This window comes from Mirounga angustirostris, unplaced genomic scaffold, assembly GCF_029215605.1.
Source record: "Mirounga angustirostris isolate CCGP_5_RB_7025 unplaced genomic scaffold, mMirAng1.0.hap1 SCAF_12, whole genome shotgun sequence".
Lineage (NCBI taxonomy): Eukaryota > Metazoa > Chordata > Mammalia > Carnivora > Phocidae > Mirounga > Mirounga angustirostris.
In genome coordinates, this window is record NW_026991720.1 from 13173243 (window position 1) to 13197623 (window position 24381).

General features: G+C 47.3%; 1 protein-coding gene across 1 annotated transcript in view; it reads right to left on the bottom strand.

Annotated features, from left to right (window-relative positions):
* TMEM178B (transmembrane protein 178B) overlaps positions 1–24381 on the bottom strand; it is a 341694-nt gene that overhangs the window by 213548 nt on the left and 103765 nt on the right. The window contains exon 2 of the mRNA XM_045864163.3: positions 16498–16611. Within this exon, the coding sequence (XP_045720119.1) occupies positions 16498–16611 (114 nt within the window). The remainder of the gene's footprint in view (positions 1–16497; positions 16612–24381) is intronic.

Below are 24381 nucleotides of genomic sequence, written 5' to 3' on the forward strand. Positions count from 1 at the left end.
TTTTGATGACACAGGGAAATGTTTATAATTATAACCCAAACTTGGGATACAAAATTATATATAAAATATTATTTACACCACGGGAAGAAATGCTAAAGGATATGTGACCCGTCAGTAATTTGCCTCTTGGTAGTCGAATTTTAGATCATGTTTTCCTGCTCTCTTGTACTTGTCCGTCAGATTTTTCTGTTACGTTTTATTTTAATAATCAGGAGAAATGAAATAAGCCAATGACAAAAAGAGATAAAATAGAAGGAGGGGTAAATGTTCATCTAATGAAGAAGAAAAAGGGACTGGGATCGGGGCAGGTGGTTACAGGGCAGGATTACAGCAGAGACTTAAAGGATTCAGATGATGGGCAAATGCTTGCTGCCCAGAATAGCCCTTGAGGACAACGTCTGTTTCAGATTTCCTCTCTCCTTTCAAGATTAACCAGCATTAACATTAGGTTTCAATCTCTGTGACAACTCTTAAATAAACTTGACCTGAGTCTACGGCATTTTAAAAATTTCACTTGGTTCCCACCATTTCCAACCTCCAAGTTGAATCCTAGCTGGTCCTACAAACGTCATACATTGAGTTATGAAAAAAAAAAATGTTCCAAAAGAAGTACAGCATTTTTCAAAATTATTTCAAAAAATCCTTCGAAGTAGAATCAAGATCCCCCTGCCAAAAACAAAAACATAGTACTGACTGTTACCAATTGGCTCTAGATGCTTTCTCTGGAGATTCCATCTCACTGAAAGAGATGAATTAAATAGTCCCAGAAAGCTTCTAAAAGGGTGCCCTGTCTGTTCAGCACTTACCTTGTGCAGAGTAAACTATAAATAGTTAATGATGAGGCCAATGATAATGACTAAGTTGATCACTAGTGAGCATAGAGACAGCATACCATTTCCATGCACCACCAGGATGGCTGCCAGTAGAATGGAGGAAAGCTATCACACGTAGAGGAGACACCTGGCTACTCCTCCCCCATGTTCTTCCTTCACCCGTTGATCATTCCCCACCAATGGCAGCTCCATTTCCCAACAATGAGAGCTGAGGTTGTTATAGGACAGTGTTGGAGTTTCTGGCAGCCGATATGGAGGGTGCCAGCCATTTCCTCCCATGTGTCCCTTGGCCATGCAATTTTAATGAGCTCAACATCAAGAGAGGAAAAAGGAGCCTGTGATCATGTTGAATTATTCACGGCTCCAATCGGGTAAGGCAGAAGACCCCCACTTTCTGAGAGTAATAGCTACTCATTGATTCCACCCCTCAACAATCCTGAGGTGAGAATCCAGTATAAAATCAAAAGATATAAGAAAATCTAACCATCTTCTGAAATCTGAGTTCATGAGTGATTAGTGAATTGTGTTGCAGTTGATAATTCCATTCTCAAGAATACTTTTAAAAGCTTGGTGTATATATGTATGTATGTATATGTGTATATATATGACACATATATATGACATATATGTGACACATATATATGACATATATATGTGACATATATATGACATATATATATGACATATATATATATATGACAACTAATTTTCATAGCTTAGTGACCATGATCAAAGAGCTCTTGTTTAATAACACAATGAAAATGGTTGTCAGTGGGAAATCCAAATCAAAATGATATCACCTCACACCAGTCAGAATGGCTAAAATTAACAAGTCAGGAAACGACAGATGTTGGTGGGGATGTGGAGAAAGGGGAACCCTCCTACACTGTTGGTGGGAATGCAAGCTGGTGCAGCCACTCTGGAAAAGAGTATGGAGGTTCCTCAAAAAGTTAAAAATAGAGCTATCATATGATCCAGCAATTGCACTACTGGGTATTTACCCCAAAGATACAAAGGTAGGGATCCGAAGGGGTACATGCACCCCGATGTTTATAGCAGCAATGTCCACAATAGCCAAACTATGGAAAGAGCCAAGATGTCCATCGACAGATGAATGGATAAAGAAGATGTGGTATATATATATAATGGAATATTATGCAGCCATCAAAGGAATGAGATCTTGCCATTTGCAATGCCGTGGATGGAACTGGAGGGTGTTATGCTGAGCGAAATAAGTCAGTCAGAGAAAGACATGTATCATATGACCTCACTGATATGAGGAATTCTTAATCTCAGGAAACAAACTGAGGGTTGCTGCAGTGATGGGGGCTGGGAGGGATGGGGTGGCTGGGTGATAGACACTGGGGAGTGTATGTGCTATGGTGAGCGCTGTGAATTGTGCAAGACTGTTGAATCACAGATCTGTACCTCTGAAACAAATAATACATTATATGTTAAAAAAAAAAAAAAAAGAAGAAGAAGATAGCAGGAGGGGAAGAATGAAGGGGCGGAAATGGGAGGAGGAGATGAACCATGAGAGACGATGGACTCTGAAAAACAAACTGAGGGTTCTAGAGGGGAGGGGGGTGGGAGGATGGGTTAGCCTGGTGATGGGTATTAAAGAGGGCATGTTCTGCATGGAACACTGGGTGTTACATGCAAACAATGAATAATGGAACACTACATCAAAAACTAATGATGTAATGTATGGTGATTAACATGATATAATAATAAAAAAAAAGAAAGAAAGAAAATGGTTGTTAGCCTTGAGACTTCAAGGCCAAAGAGATATAGGATTCATGCATTTATCAGATGCCAAAGTTGAATTAACTTTTAAATGTAATGAATATACCTTATATTTCCACGTGTGGAAAGAGAAATGTAAGCTCAATGAAATATAGTTAATTCTTCCCTATGCGTCCAAAAAAACTCATTTTCCCATTTTCCATGCCCCTAGTTAGTGCTGATAAATGTTGTTCTTGGAGATAAAGATGGTTGCCATCCAGGGGAGAGTGAGTCAGAAACCTGCTTGTTCAGACCCCGTCCACACACCTCAGAACCTCAGCCATCCCCCCAAGCACACCCACTCAGCAGGTAGCCTCACCTCCTTGTGTGATCAAGTCTCAGAGGTCGACTGCAGAGAGTCAACCTCTGAGGAGGTCTCAGGCCTGGACTATCACAGAAAGCTCCTCAGAGTCCAGACGCCACCCATCTCCATCCATCCCATACACACTGACAGATGAATTTGCTAAGGCATCATCAAGTCCCACCGCTCACACCACGTGGCTCTCCCATGAGTGACCTCTGTGACCTCTGTAAGCCTCAGTGTCCTCATCTGTAAGACAGTTGTCATAAGTGTATGCTGTAACAGGACAGTTGGGGTTTAAGTAAAATAACGCATCTCAGGGCCATGTTAAGCACTCAATAGTGGTAGTAATTACATGAAAGCATAAGTTCCATGAGGGTAAGAAACAGCCATTTCTTTCATCTGGTGCCTAGAACGGTTCCTGTAGATGGTAGGAACGCAAATTTAATGAATGAAGTATTTTAGGGCCATTTCAAGTGCCGCTATTCCTGACCCATTGTCCTGGGCTGAGATGGCCTTTTCCTCCTCCGCACGCTGCTGATAGCACTTTGTGCACCCACACCCCATAGCACCAGCCCCTGCCATCCTGAGTTGCTGTCGCTGCTCTAGGCTCTCTAGTAGACTGTAGGCCCCTCGAAGGCCCCTCCTTCACTGCCCAGTTGTGCACATCACAGGCCCTCAGTAAACCCTGGGAATGAAGGTCCTGCCAGCTCATTCCACAAAGGACCAAAGATGGCGCTTCGTTAACCAGAGCACAAAGCTCTCACCAAAAACTGCAAATACTTAGGATCCCAGCCCTTCTCCTTCAACTTAACAAGGAAATGGAACAGAGGTAGTATTTTTTAACTGCACATTTCTGTTAGCTCTGCCAAGCTAAACAGTAACCGGATTTCAAACCTTAACCATAAATCAGAGGTCCTACTCTTTTTGACATGAAGTGATGTTTACTTCCCGGAAATGAAAAGATCCCTTTGGGTAGGAGCAGATGGCAATGGGGGATGGGGGAGGGCGGCAGCATGCAATGCTAACGTGACACAGGGATGGAACTGGACTGGGGCAGCATAGGAGGGGGTGCTGGCTTGACATCGGCATTTCCCCTCATCTCAGGGCCTGAAGGAACACACCCTTCCTTCTGCTCTACTCCCAAGAGGATTTGCCCAGAGCTCTGGAAAGGTAGCTTTTGTATAGCTCCTTTTCCTGGTTTCCCTGGCAACTGTGCAGCATCTAGAAGCTCCAGGAGTGAGGTGGTGGGATGGGGTGGCATGGGGAATACGAACGCTGATGTCATCCCGTGTGGTGTCACCTCCACATCCTTGTTCAGGAGTCTCTCGGCCTCAAAAGATCACACACACACACACACACACACCTCTGACTGCTCATTTCTAATTTGGTGCTAGGTGCCCAGGCAAGGAGCCTCAGGGAAATCTTACATAATTAGTCTCATCTTATCAACGTGAACAGAGAGGAGGACTGAGACTGAATGATACCTAGCGCCAAGGATGCTTGCGGTCTCTCGGTTGGATTTCTGGATTTCAGATAAGCCTACACAGGGCACACCATGGGGCATTAATTAATTTTGTATCAGCAGCTGGTTACAAACTGAGAACAAGGGACCTAGGAGGAGTCTGTGCTTTCGCCCCACGGATGGCGTGTGGTTCGGGGACCCAGTATGAGATGCAGAAAGAAGGGAGGCGGTGACACCATTCAGAGGCAAACTGCCCAGAAAATAGAAAGCCAGTCTCCAGCTTTGAAAGGAGTTCTGTTCTCAATCCTCATTTATAAGTCAGTGATTTAGAATTCAGAACCCATTTCCAGAGAAGTCATGTCTGTTATAAATGATTGGGTTTCGAGGCTAGTCCACAAAAGCCTATTTAATTCATAATGTAGATAAAATACTACACATCTGCAATAAAAAGCAATAGAAAAAAGACCTGTTGTGATACCAGTAATTAAATGGGAAAAAAAAAAAACAGAGGTGGAAAATAAATAGCTTTCTTTCATTTCTTTTGACTACTTGAGCTCTTGCATGGAGGGTTGGCTAGCCTGGCGGTTCATGGGGAGAGCTCTTCACTTGCTTTAGATAATGGGGGGGTCACTGATGGTAGGAGAGGGGGAGGATGAAGTAGGGCTGTCCCGTAGGATAATGAAAATAAGAAAGCATACTTGAGAAACCAGGCAGAGAGAAGAGTCTGTGAGGAGGTTTGTCCAGTAAGGCACAGGGAAGGGATCCTCGGGTGAGGAAAGAGCATGAATTTTGCAACGACCAAGGCCTGGGTTGTAGTCCCACCTCTGTCTCTCCGAGGCTAGAGCTCTGGGCAAGCTACTCCATCTGAGTCTCAGTCACCTTACGGGCAACCTCCAAGAATCACTTATGTCAAAAGCCTGTGCAGTGGACAATGTGCGCACAGCCCAGAACCCCCATCATGGGAGGATTTATTGCCCTGGTTTGGGAGAGCTGTTGGCCTTCAGGGGTCAGCCCCTTCTGGGGATTACTCAGACACAGAGCGCTGAGGCCCAAAGCTGCCCCTATTCTGGTGAGCCCACATCCAAGAAGTAACCAGTGTGGGAGGCTGAGGCCCAGCCATCTCAACCCCATTCCAGAAATTCTGAAGGGTCACTTGTAGGACCAGAGCCCTCTGGTGGGGGGGCATTGGGCCTGTATTATAGCTGGACTTCTCCCTCTGTCAAACTCAAACCCTGCTCTGTCCCTTCCTTACCAAAGAAGTAGGTTCTTAGGGCACTCCTTAATAAACATCCTCTAGCAAAACTCCACCTCAAGATCTTCCCAGGGAACCCGACCTGCAACAACCTGGCCCAGATTTGGCACAGGTAATGATGAGACACTGTCCCTGCCACCTCTCCTTACCTGCCCACGGCATAGGCCAGCAGAAAAGCCTAAGAATACCCCAGTTAGCTCTGGGAGTGGGGCGTCTGGGAGGCCAAGGGCAGCGTGGCGAATGAGTATCTGGGCGACTCAAGGGAATGTGCGTTCTTATTCCCCTAAAAATGGCCAGGGCACCCAGAAAACCTGTAAGGTTTTGTTTTTAATGTGTGACTATTCATAATCAACAGTTTATAATTTGGAAGTGGAATCTATTTAAGAAATTTGAGGATTGTTTGGAACTACCCTGTCTGATTCGGTAGCTACTTGGCCATGTGTGATCATTTAAATTTAAATTAAGTTAAATTAGACATTCAATTGTTTGGTTGCACTACTCCTATATCAAGGGCTCAACAGTCAGATATGGCTTAAGGCTAGCATATCAGGAAATGCAAATTTATAGATCATCTCCATCATGACAGGAAGTTCGTTTGGATGGCCCTGGTTGGAATGCTGAATTACAAAGAATCCAAGAATGTTTTAACTGTAGTTGATACCAACCTTCCATGGAAGACTCCTAAGATAGATATGCATAGAGAGTGAGGCAAGACAAGTAACACAGTATTTTTGGCTCAGGCTTAGCTCCACCTCCCACCTTCTACACACAGAATTATAGCTTTACATGAGCAAGGCTAGACTCCATGGAGAACTACTTTAGGTAAGCCTGAATTACCCAGAACCAGGCCAGCCTCTTGGCCTACTATGAGAATAGCAGAGAATATCAGCCCCAAAGTTGAACAAGGGCAGGGGTCAGCTCCCACAATTATCTCAGAGGACCAGACATTTTAGCTCACCCTGGTAACTCCATCATTAAGACAATGCCCCCCCACACCACCAAAAAGTCCTTAAACCTGATCAATTTATGAGGCCTTTCTTTTTAGGCATGAACAGAGAAATGTGAGGTTTGTCCTAGCAGCCAAAACTGCCAATCACTAAATATGACTTGATGGGCAATGCCAGAGTCTTGGACTCAGCAATGCTTTACCACCTCTTGGGTGACCCTACATATTCCACCTTACCTTCACTCTGGATCTAGTTCTTGCCTTCTGCACACTCCATGAACCTGGCACTTCAGATCCTCACTTCTTCCCTAGAACCCCCGCTGTCAGAACTCAAGTTCCATCTTCTCCCCATGGTCATGGCTATAGAATAGTCCCACCAATGCTCATGCCCAGCCCTGCCTCCCAAGAGGACTCAGGCCAGGCAGAGCTGTAGCCCCCTCTCACCCAACTAGTAGGTTACAAGCCATCTTCAAGGCCAACCTATCTCCCTGCAATTCTTGGTCCTTCACAGAACGCAGTATCCATGACCATAGCCGGCACCACCCCATAGTCCATCGTGAGCACGGAGTTGAAAATAAGGAGTATCCTTTTTCCCCCAGAATAGGAGTATCACGCCTCCCCCTCAACCCTAACCACACCAACTATCCTCTTCCTAGACCCTCCTCCTTTCCCTATATCCCCAACACTCTTGCAGTATCCACTTTTGGGATGTATATTTCCACTTCAGGAAGAGAAGAGCATCTGATCACAATACATACTGGAAATTGCAGTCTTCCTGAAAGGCAGGGCTGAGCCACAACAGTCAAGAGAATCATTTCCACGCTCCCCTCAACGATTTCAGTACCAATGTACTCACAGCATATTTATCTTCGAAGCTCTGAAAATGTTACTTCTTAGACACTCGGTATGTAAATCTTCTTTTAGAGACTCCTGTTATTGTCTAAACCATATTCTTACTGGACACAACTGGTAAATTAGAGGGCTGCTTCTGCTACCCCACTGAAGATCCCAAACACTGATGAGTTTCTGCTCTGAAATTCCTTTCACAATATGCCACACTGTTGCCGTTCAGCACATAATCCTCTCAGCCACTTTCTACTCCCACACTGTGAGCACCCGATGCAAGCTCCCACCACACATACCTGTGCAGACAGCGAACCCACAACAGACCCATTAACATGTACAGCCACACAGGAGGCAAAAACCCACACAACCTGTGCAGAGTTCAATAGAAAAGCCCCCAAGTCCATGAAAGGTCATTTTAAAGCCTCTCCCCCACATCCTATGGGGATCTCAACACCTGGTACAATTCTGTGCTCCTTTAATCATGGCACCTAATGCCACTTGGTATCAGGCTTTGCAGACTTACTGATTTCACGTGTATCATTTTATTTAATTTAAACCTTATAATAACTCTCAAGACAGGTATTATTACCTCTGTTTTACAGATGAGTGTGTTGGGTTTAAAACACTTACATAGTTTGCCCAGGGTCATATACCTAGACAGCAACAGAGCTGGAACTCAATCCAGTGTCCCCTAGCCTCAGTGGAGCCTGAAACTGGTTTCTGAATAAAAGAGAATGTTGGAGACACAACAAAGAGGTTTCAGGCTAGATATCAGGAAGATGTTAATAGCACACATAATGCAGAAAGACAGACAAACAGAAAGAAAATAGCTCACCTTTTCCATGCAGTTTTATTCAATTAACAAGAAGAAATATGGAAGAAAAGTGAATTACCAAAGCTCTAATAGAAAATAGACACAGACACACAGACAACAAACAATACATGAGTAGGTTAAAGGTCCTGCTCCTGTGTGAGAGGTTGTGCTAAATGCAATATTCCCTCTCTCAACTCCCACTCAAGGCCCAGCCACACTCTGTCCTCCCAAGCCTTCACTAACCACTACAGCCCCCACCAATGTCCCCCCAACACCAAGCTTTCTCAAACTATAGAGATTCTGATTCGATAGGCCTGGGCTGGGGCCCATGAATTCACATTTCTAATGAGTTCCCAGATGATGCTGATGGTCCATGGACCACATTTGAGTAGCACTGGTATAGACTCTGATAGGTTCTTTACCACAAAATATAGAACTTAATTACTTTTTCTGCTAAGCCATTCTGATACCCAGATGCCTCTCCCCTGCCCTCCCCATTGTCCTACCATCTTCAGAAGCAGCCTCACCTCCAAAGCCCAGGACCAATCCTGGTCACAGTTTGAGACTCCTGCTTTTATAAAATGATCTCCCATCTTGTTCAAGGCATGATACCCCTTGACCTGTGTATCCCAGATCTTAAAAGTGGGATTTTCTCATGCACTATTCTCTAGAATTCCTTATTTTAACTCCCTAACGCTCTAGATCTCCTCTAGAAGTGGGGTCTGTAAGAATTGGATCATGTAGTCCTGAATCCCCCAAAGTAGTACCCACGGTATTCATACCACTGACCCACTGCCTTGATGACAAGTGTCTGCTGCCCAGACATCCATGCCTCATCCAACCCACATTCACGGTTGCTGAGCTGTCCCTGCCCGCTGGAATACTCAGGTTCTGCTTTTGTTCCTCCCTCCCCGCCCCCCCACCCCGACTGTTACAGTGTGCCTGGACAGTGAGCCGTGATTGTCATATTTGTTGGAAAGAGGAATCACAGGCCATATGGAGCTTCCTTTTCAGCACCTAGAGCTGGGACAGTTCCCTCAGAGGGCCAAGAAAAGGAAGATCCCAGGTCATCCCCACTTCTCCCTTGCTCTAAAAAAACAGGCCATGCCTCTGTGATAGGGTAGTTTGGGCTTCTATTTTGCTTTTATGCCCTCTACAAGGAATTCTTGCTGACTTAACTGTGGAGTTCAGGACCCATGATGTGTGCACGTCAGTAGCATTAGCCTGCACGCTCCAGGTAGTCAATAAACATTAAGCAACAAGCAGTCTGATCCCTTGCCAGGTTGGCACTTGGAAATATATCATCCAATTTGGAAAGCAGAATACCTTTTAATATCCCCTCTAGCACCTAACACGGCTTCTCCATGAATATTGAATGAGTAAATGAACAAATGGGCGAGGGATGTCAGTGGGGTTGTGCCCAGTTCTCCTTTGTGACGTCCGTATCACAATGCTCGGCGAAGAAAGCAGCTTCCAATCTGCAGAAGCTGAGAGAATGCCTCTAGGCCAGACTTCCAACTAATTCCCCGCACAAACTTGGACCTGCACATTCAAATGAACTGTGGTTGAAAACCACAGTTACACCGGCATGGGGGTCCTCAGATTTGCTTCAGTAGGTGGATCATCAGCGCATCTTTAACAGAAAGATTGGTATCCTACTCCACCCCATCTTTTACCTGAGGCTTCCTTCCTTCCCACTCCTGAGGCCATCTCAAAAATAAACCCCCATCCTGTCCACTCCATTCCCATCACCGAGCCCTAGGCAGGCCAGCCACATAAGTAGGTGGGAGGGAGAGCATATGCATTATGATTTTAAGGATCTCCACACTACCTTTAATCACCTCACTGCCATCCCTTTGGGTTAGGTCTTTTGAACATTAAAAATACTATCGGGGAGGCAATCCAAGGAGACATGAACACCTTTGTACAAACAAATTCATCAAATTTTTGACAGGCAGGGGAAGCTGTGAAGAAAAGGTGTGTCCTTGCAGGAGTTACTGCTGCAAGGGCAGGTAGAGGTGCAATGGCACATGAAGGGGGTTTGTGTTCTCTGCCTGACTTGCTGCAGAAAAACCACGGGAGCTCTGGGAGGACAGGCATGGAGCAGCCCATGGGGATCCTCAAAAGTTTACAACATTCCCTGCAAGGGCTGTGTGGGGCAGAAAGACAAAGGTGGTTTGCAAAAAGCAAATACCTTAGGACACCAAGTGACATATGGTGATGCCCTGATGATTGAGTTTCTGGACGACCAAGTTTTCACAGTTCTGGGGACGGTTTCTTGCTAGGCATGACCCCCATGGAGGCCAGTCTTGCAAGCAAGAGGCAGCTCGCAACAGATTGCACGCAGTTAAGAGCCTCCCTCAGGCTGGGCTCCGATGCGGATGCAGGGGAAGGAAAATGGCTGACACTGCAGGGGACCTAAACTTCTAATGTCTGGGATGTTTACTTCATTAGGCTGTTTTACATAACAGCAGCCAGAAACAGAAAGGAAAAAAATAGCTGGAGGGAGTCAGCTGGAGTTCAGACCTGGATTCTGAGTCTCAGATTCCTTGGAGGCCAAGGTGGAACCTCTAGGCAGCCCCTTTCTCCCTGGCTCCGTTACTCTGTCTGCAAAGGAGCAGGAACAGTGCGGCTGGGCTCCCAGGAGGAAACCTCGAGCCACCCTCTGAGGGGCATTACTGTGGATAAGAACAAAGTTAATTACTATTATTTTCTTTTCATCCCAAGCCCCTTGGTCTACCACATTCATCTTGTCCTGACCATGGATGGCTGGGGAAGGAGGAACCAGAAATCCAGGCAAGTCCTGAGCTTGGAGCCCAGAGGTCTGAATGGGAGAAAAGTCCAGAGAGTAGATGAACAGGCTGGTCCAGGAGCTGTCAGGCAGTCCACTGGAAGAGGAAAAGGCAAGTGCCATCAGGCAAGGAGCCAACATAAATCCAAGCCAGAAGGCCAAGGCCAGGGGGAAGAGCAGGAAGTAGCCTAGGGCACAAGAGGTGGGCATGACCTGGGGGTGGCTAGAGGGAGTGAGACAGCAGCCCAGGGAGACTAGGGTCCAGGAGCAGGATGCACTAATTATGCAAAGAGGAGAGGGTGTGGAAGAGGCCAGAAGAGGGGGAGACCAAGTAGGGCTTGACCAAGCAGAGTAAGGTGAGGGTTCTGCACTGAAATGCACAACAGAGCAGCAGGACACACTGAGCTTCTCACCATACACCAGCCTGGGAGGGGGCTGACCCCCCAAACTGAGCTAGCCTACAGCCCCCCCCGCCGTAGGCAGCCTCAAGCCTTGGGGCCAGGAAGCCAGGTGTGTCATTCGAGGGTCTACATTAGAAAAGAAACTTCTGGATTTTGATTTCTTCTCCTTCTTTCAGCATATCCACTGAAATGACCTTGCTTCTTGACAGCCTCAGGCTCCATCTCTGTCTGTCTCCCTCCCCTACGCCCCCTCCCTCCTCTCCCCTCCTCCCTCTTTAACGACAGATCTTATTTCTTCAGTCCCACTTTCCAGAGCTAGTGTGTGTGTCTGTGTGTTGTTGGAGGAGCGCCCTCAGGAGGATGGGGGAGCAGCGATGTCCATGTCAGGAGGAGGAGATCATTCCTCCTTCTCTTTCCCTCCCTGGCCAGCTGGAAATGTGCCACGTGACCAACGGATCTAATTAACTGAACTTTCAGTCTTGACAGAAGGAGGCTTTAAAAAAATAAATATATAAAGAACTCTAGCTTTCTTGGCTCTCAGCCTCTTGAGAGATAAGGGACAGGATCTGATTGCAGGGAAGTGGAGTCCCAGCTCCCTGATTCTCGCTGCCAGGGGCAATCAGCTGTGAGCTGAAACCTCCATCTTGAAAACACCATGTGGAATGAAAAACCCCCGAGTGCACAAGAACGGCGACTCAGGAGTCCTGGGGCTCAGACCCCACGGGAAACTCGGCAGCAGCAAAGCAGAGATCAGAGGGTAAGAAGGCGTATCCTTCTCGCACCTTCCACCGGGTGCCTGCCCCCAGGCAGGCTCCTCCTCGGTGCCACCTGCTAGCCTCCCCAGGGTCACCCGGTGCAACTCCACTCCATGCCAACTCCCTCTTGCAGAAGCACTCATCTCTCAGGGACGTCTTGCCAGACCCAGCTTTCTCAGCCTCCTGGCTCCCCGGGGCCTCTCACGGGCCACCCAGGCTGTCCGCCCTCCCACCTCCCCCTTGCCCAGCCAATGGCTACGTGCAGACCTCCAGCTACACAGAAGGGGCATGCCAAAGGGACGCCAGTGGCACACAGAGCAAAGGCAGAGCCACTGCAGATGGCCTCAGGGGCCCTTGGAGGTGGCAGGAGGACACAGAATTCTCCCAACAAGGGCTGCAACCTCAGACGGAGCTGCAGAGCATGAAAAGCCTGTGGGGACATTATTTTCTAGTGAAAAGAGGAAGTGGCATTGTTTCGGGTGCCACTGCAGTGCCAGCCTGCTTTCCCCTCACGGCCACTCATCAGATTTTGTCACATTCAAAACATTACACTGGACAACCCACCCGGAGAGTGGCACTGGCCAAGCTCATCTCCCGTCACTACCGTCCCATCCTCACTGGCCCAGCGCTGGAGGGGGCAGGAGGATCTGGGTCAGACCCACGGGGGCTGGACAAACGCAACTCAGGGTCACTGGAACCTAATGGGAGGCAGCAGACAGACAGGACGGCAAGGGGGCTGCCCCAGACAGAGCGCCAGGCCCGGGTGGAATGAGGACACAGTTCCAACTCTGGAAGGAGTTCTGCCTCCTCCCAGGGAGCTTGGACTGGGGTGAGAAGGACAACAAGGATACACAGTGCCCCACCAGCCATCACCATCCAGCCCGAGTAAACCTCACCAGCAAGTCACTCAGACAAGTAGGTGTTCGAAACTCAGAGACCACCCCCCACAACACACATACATATTTGGTTCTCACCTTTATTCCCCAAGGTGGTTATTATCTCTTTACACTTGGATTTATAAGCCTAGTGACCTACAAATAATTTTATTCTTTCACCTACTATTCACTTGACCATCAAGTGGATGAGCTCTCAGCCAAACAGTGAAGCCTCCCACTGGTGGTGTTAACTGTTCAGAAACCACAGCACAGTTTTAAACCAAATTGTACTTTTCCTATTTGAAAAAATAGTTTTTCCCCACATCAAGGGGTGATGACCCCATGCAAATCCCTAATGAGAAATGTTTAACCTCAGTTTAAGCGAAGTCTGAAATATTTACCAAGTTCTTTCAGAAAAAAAAAATTGATTTCTTGCCTTTGGCAAATATGATCTATTGAGCAAAATGGTAGAATATACGGTATTATGGTCAAATTCCAAAATGATAACCAACCTGGTATCAAATGGATTTATTTGATCTCATTTACAGTATTACAGAGTACAGAACTCTCAAATAAGAAATCAGAGTCTGATTTTTTTTTTTTTTTTAAATTTCCAAAGCTTGGTCGTAGGGGTTTGCTAGTCTTTGTAGTTTCTACTTTATTTGAAAGGGGGCTCATGAGCCCACTTCCTACTTAATATCAATATCTGACCTTTGAAATTAAAATTGACATTTATTATCCTTTCCCATTATGCCAGCATTGCCAATTACACTTAGCACCAACTTCAGATGTGACAGATGCTCACCTGCCCTCTAGCTAAAAATAGCTGTCATCGATGTCAGGAATGGCAAACGTTCCCTGCCTGCTTAATAAAAGACCATTAGGCCACTCTGTGAAACAGGTAGACAAATCCCTCGCCAAAGAGTACCCTCCACTTCACCCACCATGGGATGTCAAAAACCTTCGCATATCAGTTGCTGAGAGAGCTTTTATCCATTAAAAGCAGAGATCTAGTAGTACCCCAATTCACAAGCATAAGCTGCACACGCGATTTTGCAGAACCCAACGGTACCAGAGTTTCGGAACAAGGAGCCCAGAGACATGGGACTCAAAGAAAATTCCACAAACCTTGGCATTAGCCTCCTCTCTCAGTCTTTGCCAACACCACATAACAATTCCAGCAATGTTGCAATGGGTAATCTAGTTGAATTCCGGGTATCTACTCTGCACAGCCAATAGCGTTCTATTGGGTTTCCCTTGAAATGCATCAGTGCAATTTATACTAATTCTCCTTCTTGCTGGAAAACGTTCACAAACTATCTTAATTGCTTGAAACAATTATACTATATTGTAATTATCACACTGCCTTGCAATTATTTGCTTTGTGAATATGTCCCTCCCCCACCCACCTCCACCTCCAGGTGTGAGCTCTTTCAAAGAGTTCCCTGTGGCCTCAGTATCCACTATGTGCCTGGTACATAGAAAAACTCAGTACCGGGGCGCCTGGGTGGCTCAGTCGTTAAGCGTCTGCCTTCGGCTCGGGTCGTGATCCCAGGGTCCTGGGATCGAGTCCCACATCGGGCTCCCTGCTCCGCGGGAAGCCTGCTTCTCCCTCTCCCACTCTCCCTGCTTGTGTTCCTGCTCTCGCTATCTCTCTGTCAAATAAATAAATCTTTAAAAAAAAAAGAAAGAAAGAAAAACTCAGTACCTTTGGCTGAACTGAATAAATACGAACTGAAGCTACGTCAATCACTTCTTCCTACTTAGATTCTGTTATGACCCCCGTAATTTAAGTTATATTTAAGTGGTTACTCAGCAAGGCTTATCAGGAATCTTGAACATCTACTGTGGGCTGCGGTTACAGTAGACCAATGTAATGCGAGAAATCGGCATTTTCAGCTATTTACGTATTTGTCTCCTTAAGTGTCTACATCCCAAAAAAAAACATTAGTAATCCTGAGTACTAGAATCTCTAAGGCAAATCTCACATTAAAGTTAAATAAGTACGTGTAAGCCTAGCTCAATGTCTAGTACATGGGAATTGCAACATTAGCCCTCTGCCCCCACGTTCTGATTACTGTCTCTAGTAACGTCAAAGCCTGAAGGTAACAATTTGGTTAATGCCTTCCCATCCACTGACACCTGCCCTATCACTTCGGGCCAGTGGTGGCAACAATCATCCAGACACCTGGGCACAGTCTTTTTTCCTGAAGCCAATGAATCGTTGCTCTGTTTTAATCTTACTCGCCCCTCTCACCTCCCGCCACCTCAATCCACCGTCGTTTCGTTGAAGCCAAACTAACAAGTGGAAGATACCTGTGGGACCCCATGCGTGCAAAACATAACTAGGCAACAATAAAGGGAAGAAAGAGGTTTTCAACCTTCTTCAAAGTTGACGGAACAATTGAGCAAACAATAAAAGACCCTCCCTCGCATATAAATGTTTACTGATTTTTAGCCTTGTGATTTGGGGGGGGTGGTGAGCTGCAACAGGAAAGAAGTGACAAATGCAACAGAAACAACTCGGAGCAGAATGTGCCCCCATGAAGAACTGTGCCACCAGCAAAGGACAGCTTCCCAGACACGGACGAGCAGGACATGCCCATGGAACAGAAAAATGAAAATAGCCAACTAACTGTTTGCTCATGAAGTCATTCTCTTACCGTAATTAGAGTCTTTGAGGGCCCCTGACCAAGAAACTCCCTAACCGTTGGAGGCAGATATTCTGACCTCTGCTGCAATCACATGTGAACTGGGTCCCCAAGTCTCTCATTCTTGGGGAAACAGAAACTTGTAAGCTGAGGACGAGATCCTATGCCTTAGCGACCCACCCAGACGTAAACTCCCAACGCTATGCAGCCTGCAACCCCCAGCTGGCCTCACCCCATACAAAGAATGGCACAAGGGGTTCACAGATTGCCACTCTAATACTCCAAGCAACTCAGGAGAGGCGCTGAGGTTAGATCCCAGGAGCTGGCTTCATTAGGTAGGTGAAAGCATAAACGCCCACCCGGTAATGAAGTAAGATTACCCATCATTGTCTGTTCGTTGTTTGGGGGTTTTTTTAATTTAATTTTTTTTATGTTACATTTATTTGTTGCCTTGATTTATTTTTTTAAAGTAGGCTCTCCCTCCCAAGGTGGGGCTTGAACTCACGACCCCAAGATCGAGAGTCACATGCTCTATCAACTGAGCCAGCCAGGTGCCCCTGTTTTTAATTTTACAAGCAAACTCTTTAAATCTAACACAATCCAAGCCAGCAGAGGCGATTCTGACCCAGGTATTGACACTTCAAGGAACTGCTGTTGTGCTCCAGGACTATCCACAGGTCTAACAGGCGCATCCATCCATCCAGACCAGGCTGCTGATGGGCGTCCAAACCTCCGTGACCTCCAAAGGTCACCGCCAAAGAAATAAACTCAGGTGTACTTACGAAGGGCATGCCACTCATCCTGACGGATGGTCTTCGTGATGTTGAAAGTGAGGTTCCTGGGGATGGTGGCTGAGGAGTAGTGGTATTTGATGTACGTGCATCGCTCAATTTCTCCTGCCAAAGAGAGACGGGAAACCAAACGTTAAAGAGGCAGCAACCACGTCTGGGGCAGTTTCTGGGACCCATTTTTCTGTCCTGGGGAAAGAGACTTGTTTCCTATCGGGCCTGGTGACACCTATAGTTTATACAAGGCAATAACTTCGATGCCAAAAAGTCATGTCTACTCTCCACAGGGTAGAACTAAAGTCAAACACCATCGATTTAGAAAGAAAAATACCTCTGTGGCATCATTCAGGGATGGGAAGAGCCAAAGCTTAGGCTGATAGCAGCTTGCTAAGGAAGTAGGGCCTGTGGTTGTTTAACCTTAAGAAAATCAACTTTCAAGTGATGGGAAGAGGCATGGCATCAAAAGACAGGAACAGTTTTTACCCATGGACCAACGCGGAACAGGCTCTGGCCTTAATGAGGTCATATGTGCCTGCAGCACCTGCCATCTCGTGGAAGGGTGAGCCAGAGCGGCCTCTTCTCTGGCCTCCATCCCGTGCCCCAACCTCACCTCTGAGCACAAAGCCCTCAAATCCATGTCTATCTCCTTGAATCAGGCTCTTCTCAGGCTTCTTGGGGGGGGGGGGGAAATCAAGCCCCTTAACATACTCAACACCTGGTCCAATGGAACCTTTCCTGATAATCTGCCTAGCAAAGCATGCCTTGCCAACTTATCGAAGTACTCCTGTAACTTAGAGCAGAGTTTCTCAAAGTGTGGTCCAGGGCCCACTCACATCCTCCAGGAACTTGCTAGAAATGTCATTTCCTAGGCCTAATCCCAGAGCTGCCGAATCAGAAACTCAGAGGTAGAGCCTGCAATCTGAATTTTAATAAGCCCTCGGGTGATTCTGTTGTACACCTAAGTTCGAGAACTGCTGCCCCCGAGAATCTAACAGAATTACCAATGTATTAATTCATACATCCAGCATGTTTGCAAATTCCAAAAGAAAGGACCAACTGGGAGTTCCTTCCTTGTCACTTTTGGTCTCCTGCAGGCATGTCTTTTGATGCTTACAAATATCTGGGGAATATTAAAACTCAATGTCAGGGGATTGTAAAGAATCAGGGAAGACGTGATTTCTAAGGGTTAGGGGTTTTAAAATGTGGTTTTGCACCTGAATAGATTTTGATGGTAATCCATTTTGCACCCCACTGATTTTCAATTTGTTAGTGGTGGCACCTGATTGAATTGTTTGACCCCTGGCTCACTGTCAGCAGGGAACCCAGCAATTGGTGGAGGGCAGTAATTTAGACAGTACCTCTCATGAATCGGATGCCTTATTGTAAATCATATCTGGACAACTGCCCTACTGTCAGTTATCGGCAGGCACTCCTCCAATGGGACAGACACTGTCCAGGGAGGCAAAGTTTGGAGAAAGTGTTAGACACCCTTTTCCTTCTTCACCTCCTCTGCCTCTGTCCCCTTAGCCTTTAAATGTCCTCAAGTCTCTCACGTGCCCCCGGCATTCCCCCCTGACCACATCCGCACCGGGTCTTCCTTCTTCCCTAACTTGCTATCTTGCCCTGCCTTCTTGGGAAAGTCGTCTATATCAGACCATCTCAAGTAACGTTCATACCCTAAGCCCACGTGCTCTGACTTCCATGACAATCTCCTTGAATAGCATCAACCTCCCATTCAGTCTACAACATAATAAATCCCCCGGCCATCCCCAAGGCCTCCCCCTCTCTAGTGGGGCCCATCCTCCCTGACACCCAACTGGTCACCAAATTCTGTCAGTTCTACCTCAGAAGTGTCCCTGGAAGGCAGCCCATCCTCTGTGCCCTCAGCCTCTAGAGTAATTGTGTGAGTACAATGACCCATCTCAACAAACGGCCACATTTACTGAAGACTTGCTTGTAGGAAACACTTGCCAAGTGCTTCAGAAAACAATGGTTTCCAACTTGATTCATGTCATGGCACACACAGACGAGATGTGTGCAAGGCTCCCCGGGATAAACGGATGCGGCTGCCTGGGCCCCGTCAGCCTCCCTGTTAAGGAACCAACATCCCCAACCTACTTGTAACCCTCCATGTTCTGTACTTATCCCAATGGCAGAAAACCCTGTGCTGGATATTGTCTTACTTCATCCTTCATACAACCCAATTAAGTAGGCGTTCCTATGACCATCGGCATAATATGATCACATTTCACAAATGAGAGAAGAGGCTCAAAAAAATGGAGTGACCTTCTCAAGGAAAGAGCAGCACCAGGATGAGAACCCAGAAGTGTCTGACCAGAGCTTCCCTCCGCCAAGCCACCCTCCACACTGCTGCTTGGACTCTATTCCAGAAAGGAAACTGTGGTCTCTCTTACACACGGGATAAACCTCACACTCCTCAGGCAGGAAGTCCCAGCCAGGTGGCCTTCCCTACCCTGCCCTGGATCGGCCGTATCCATCAGGACTCTGCACCTACTCTCCTATCTTTCTTCCCCTGATGCACACCTAACCCTCCCAAGAAGTAGCCAAAATGGCAGCTCCTGGGCAAAGCCCTTCCTTGCAGCTTAGACTGCGCCCAGCTACAGAGGGGCAGTAAGTGGTTCAACCAGGTCCCTCCGCTCTCCTCCCCGCGCTCCTGCCCTCCTGCGGCAAGCACACCGATGGACTGTGATTTATCCGTTTACATGCCTCGCTCCCCCACTAGATTATGAGTTTCTCAAGGGCAGGGGCTGGTCTTACCCATTCATTTTGCTCTCCCCGGCTCCCAGCCCAGGGTGAGCACCAGTAACACGTGCTGGGAGGAAAGGAATGAATAATCGGAGGCGCCCTCTGTAAAACCACAGTGGGCAAGGCATCCAACTGTGTCTGTTCCATGCAAGGGACTAAAATAATTAAGGCAAATCAGAATCTAATGAATAAAAGGAAGTGATGGCTGCAGAACTCTGCGTCTACAGCAAACACTCCTTCCCTATCTGGATACGGTAAGGAGAGGCTTATCTGATCACAGCGAGGTGGGAAAAAACCAGATAGACGCAGAACAGCCTCTCACCGCACTTGTAAATGTAATCCAAGGGGCAACGAGGTCGAGGTTTCTGGGTTTTGTTTTGTTTTAAGAAGAAATAGGAGAGGAAAATATGAAGAGTAGAGAACTGTATCAGTTGGACTCCGCTTCGGAGACACCAAGCAAGATCTCCCTGGAAATGGCCAGACGGGTGCCCATCGCGTATGTCTGAGAAAAGTATCAGATTTCTTGGCCAAGATCAGGTTCTCTCGGGCTCAAAACAAACTCAGCAAGTGGCCACCGGTTCAAGGCAGGCTGCGGCCAGCTGCCTCCATCTCCCTCACCCCCAGCCCCCCCAGCCACCTGACACTTGGTGCTGCAGGTGATCAGCCCGAGAGCCTGGCTGAAGCTGCTGAAACAGGCCCGCTGGAGGCCTCACTATTTGCTTTGCCTCGGGGATGCAAGCATCCTGTCTTTGACAGCAATTAAATGTGAAAGACTCAAATATTGCCTAAGAAGAGAGGCAAAATATTTATCCATGTGTCTGCAGGTCCTGTCAGTGCGCTGGGCTTTTGTAAATACAGGCACCATCTGGGCACCAAATTCGTGTGCCCAGAACGTCTTCCTGATACAAGTAAATTTTCCGGCAACAATCCAGAGGGGCTACCTGAGATGCAGGGGAGAAGCCCATGGCCTTCCCTGGAGGGAAGGTCAAACCTGACTCCTACATTCCAGCCCGGAGGCCTCAGCCTAGATAGGGTGGGGGCACCCTCAGGAGTGAAGACACCTTAAGCCTTCATCTATGCTCTGCCTTCGGAGCTGGTGACCCTCCTATTGGCCACCTCAGGCTCCCAGACAGACAGGATACCCAAATGGGTAGTTAAGAAGAGTTTCAAAAACAGAGAATTTACAAAGCTAAGCACAGGGTGTAAAGAGGCCGGCAATGGGGGTTGTGGGGACCTAGGGCTGGCGACAGGAGTTGGTGTAACCCCAAGCCTGGAGAAGCAGAGGGAGCAGACACCAGAACCTAGAAAGGATGGCTGCATGGAGAGGGGTGATGTGACCTTGGGCAGAGGGTCATAGCAAGCCTGTGGTGAGGTGACCAGGAATAAACACGCAACCTCTCACTCCCCGCTCCCCCAGTAGCCAAACCCTCCAGAAGCTGGAAAAGTTGGGGGAGCCCAGGAGCAGAGAGCAGGTGCAAGGTAGAGGGGACCCAAGGGGCAAAAACAGGCGTCCAGCTCACTTCCCTTTTTTCCCTTTCTTCCTTTGCTCCTCTCCCATCTCCCTGGCCCTCTCTCCTCCTAAAGGCATCACTCCTATTCTCCCTTATTCCAACGTCAGTTAGCTCCTTCTCCCTTCCACCTGTCCCTGCAAAGGAAGACCTGGGGACAAGGAAGAATGGGAGACTATTCCCTTCCTTCTTCCCCATCTCAAATCCTTTAGGACCCAAGATCTAAGTGTGATAACTCAGATTAAGTCCTCAGTGTGATACTTACACACAGTGAGTGCTCAGTACGTATTAGTTATTACTCTCAACTGCTGTCCTATGACTACTTACTCTAAGGGGGCAAGACCAAAGCAAATCAGAAATAACATTAGCAACCACTGTTTACATCATGCCGCATACATTTTCCATACATATACATACATACGTAGACGTACATATTTACATATATAATGAGAGAGAAGTTTCCACACACGATAACCCTAGGAGGCTGGCAGAGCAAGAGATCTGATGTACCCTGGACATAGGAGGAAACAGACCAGGGAAGGGAGAGGCAGAGATGGCACCAAACACTGAATTCTGGATTCCAGTCATATCTTACAACACCAGTAGGCAGTTCTCCTTCTCCTGCTCATCTGCCATCAGCGAGACCTGGTTTCCGAAACACTTGTGGAAGGCTTTTATATATTAAGAAGGAACCTTCTTAGGCAAAGTGATTTGAGAGGCAGCCCTGGGACCTGCCCCCACTCTATCGAAAACTCTCTGCCCTGAATGGGTGCCATAGCACTTTCAATTCTTCCATCAGAGAGTTGTTCCTTTGGCTCAAGTACTATTCTATTAGAGCTTTAAAAGGGGCTGCCCTCTAAATAAACTCAAATGGGTAGCACTGAGTCACTGACACCTAGGTGTGAGTAAGAGAACTCCCAGAGAAGAGAGAAGCTGGGAAGGGCACAAAGGATCCACCGAGGAAGGGGGAGGGCAGGGACTGTGCCAAGGCAAACTCACAAATTCACGGGGGAAGGGGGAGGAGGCAAAATGAGGACACAGGAACTCCCCCGACCCTCATGTTGAAAGCAGAGTGATTGCTGCCGCCACTATGGAAAACAGTATGGTGCTTCCCCCCCAGGATTAAAAATAGTACTACCATATGATCCAGCAATCTCACTTACAGGTATGTATTTGGAGGAAATGGAATCACCTTTTTTTTTTTTTAATGAATCTTTTTTTTTTTTAATTCTGTTTATGTTAAGTAATCTCTACACCCAACATGGGGTTTGAACTCACAACCCGGAGATTAAGAGTCACATGCTCTATTGGCTGAGCCCGTCAGGAACCCCTGAAATCACTATCTTTTTTTTTTTAAGATTTTATTTATTTGAGAAAGAGCGAGAGAGAGCGCACAAGAAGGGAGATGGAGAAGCAGACTCCCCGCTGAGCAGGGAGCCCGATGCGGGGCTCGATCCCAGAGTCCTGGGATCCTGACCTGAGCCAAAGGCAGATGTTTAACCAACTGAGTCACCCAGGCGCCCCTAAAATCACTATCTTGAAGAGACATCTGCACACCCATGCTCACTGCAGCACTACCCACAATAGCCAGGACGTGGAAACACCCTAAGTGCCCATCAATGGGTGAATGGATAAAGAAAATGTATGTGTGTAACAGTGGAATATCATTCAGCCATAAAAAAAGGAAATCCTGTCATTTGCAACATCAATGGACCTTCAAAGCATTGTGCTAAGTGAAGTCAGAGAAAGACAAATATTGTACGATCTCCCTTATATGTGGATTTTAAAAACACTGAAAATACTGAGACAGAACAGATTGGTGGTTTCCAGAGGCAGAGTAAGTGGTAAGGGAACTGAGTAAAGGTAGTCCAAAGGTAGAATCCCAGTAATAAAAAAAGTTGTGGATATATAATATACAGCATGATGACTATAGTTAATATCATATTGTACATTTGAAGGCTGCTAAGAGAGTAGATCTTAAAGGTTCTTATCACAAGAAAAAAATTGGCAACTACATGAGGGGATGAATGTTCATTACTGTAATCATTTCTCAGTATATGCATATATCAAATCAACACATTGTACACCTTGAACTAACACAGTATTAGATGTCGACTGTATTTCAAAAAAACGGGGGGAAAAAATGGAATGAGTCAGGCTGGGCATGTGATAGTCAAATGTGCTTAAGAAAAGTTGGGTTAAATATTTAAATGGTTTACTTACTGCAGGACTTTAAGAGTTTTTAATGTATGCTGTGCCTCCCTCCCCCGCCCCCCAAGAAAGGACTGGTGTGGCAGACAGACTTTCCCATACAACTCTGATCCCCAAATCCTTTTTTATTCAAAGAACAGTTCCTACCACTGCATTGTGAGTTCATCACAATCAGAAACCATGTATCTTGTTTACATTTTCTCCCCATGGGCCAGGCAAGCAATTGGCGCACAGCAAGCCCTCCATATACATTTGGATGAATGAAGAATGGAGATGGGGGTCTGTTACGTGATTAAATGATCTCTAAGGTAAATGAATAGTTGGCTCTGAGTACTTGCTGGCCTCTCTCCTCAGAAGCCATGTCTGGGAGCTACCAGCGAAGCAACACCAGGGTCAAATATCCATCTGAGAGCTGTGTTTGCACCAAGTCTTGGAATAAACCTGGATCTTTGTGGACAGAACCAGAGCAGGGCCTCTGGGCACCCTCAGAGCACCTCGGATTCCCACTGCAGCCGCAGGGGGCACCCCCCGGGAGAGCTGACAGCACACGCCCCCCCCCCCCCCCCCCGCCAGTCTCCCTGCCTCAACACGCTTCACAAGCCCTTAGTCCACACCAGGCAGTCTACAGGAAAACAGGAAGGGAGAGCAACCCTCAACCAAGGGCGTGAGAGCTCGAGAGCAAGCGCCAGAGCCCAGGGGGAGAAACACAAGGCACACTCTGCACAATTACTCAGAGGGTGACCTCTGGACCACATGCGGGGCTCACCCCAGCAGGGAGCTCGGCCCCACACACCTCATGGCTTTCTACATGAGTCCCGGGGGAGTCCCAGGGACTCCCCCAAGATTCCTGTCTGCAGGCTGTACGGGGGCAGGGGGGACTAAAGATAATCTAGAGAGTAGGGAATGTGGTTTATACACTTGAAACCAGTGCAGATGGTATGAAGTAAAAGAAATCGGTCCAACTTAATCCTGAAGTTACCCTGCGGGGTCTCCTCACACCTAGCGCTTTGGGCAGGCTCTCCTCTTTCTTTCTCAGCTTCTGTGTTCTCCATGTTCTTTTTTTCCTCTCTGATATTCAAGCATCCTAAGGCACACGGTGGACCCCTGGACCACTGCGGAGGGTCCACGTGTCCCCCTCACTGCAGAGTTCCTTCTGTGGAAGTCTATTCAATGCCTGCCACATGTCAATGCTCCCATTTCATCCCAGGTCATCCACGGCAACCCATCCACTATCAACCTGGGGTAGATAGTGTGGTGGTATCCCCATCTGACTGAAGGAGGAAACAGCGCAGACGGGTGAAGGCTCTTTCCAGAAGCCCTCAGCCGGCCCAGAGAGAAGCCAGCGTCGGTCAGTGGGGGCACAGTGGTTTCAGACACTGCAGCTGGAATGCCT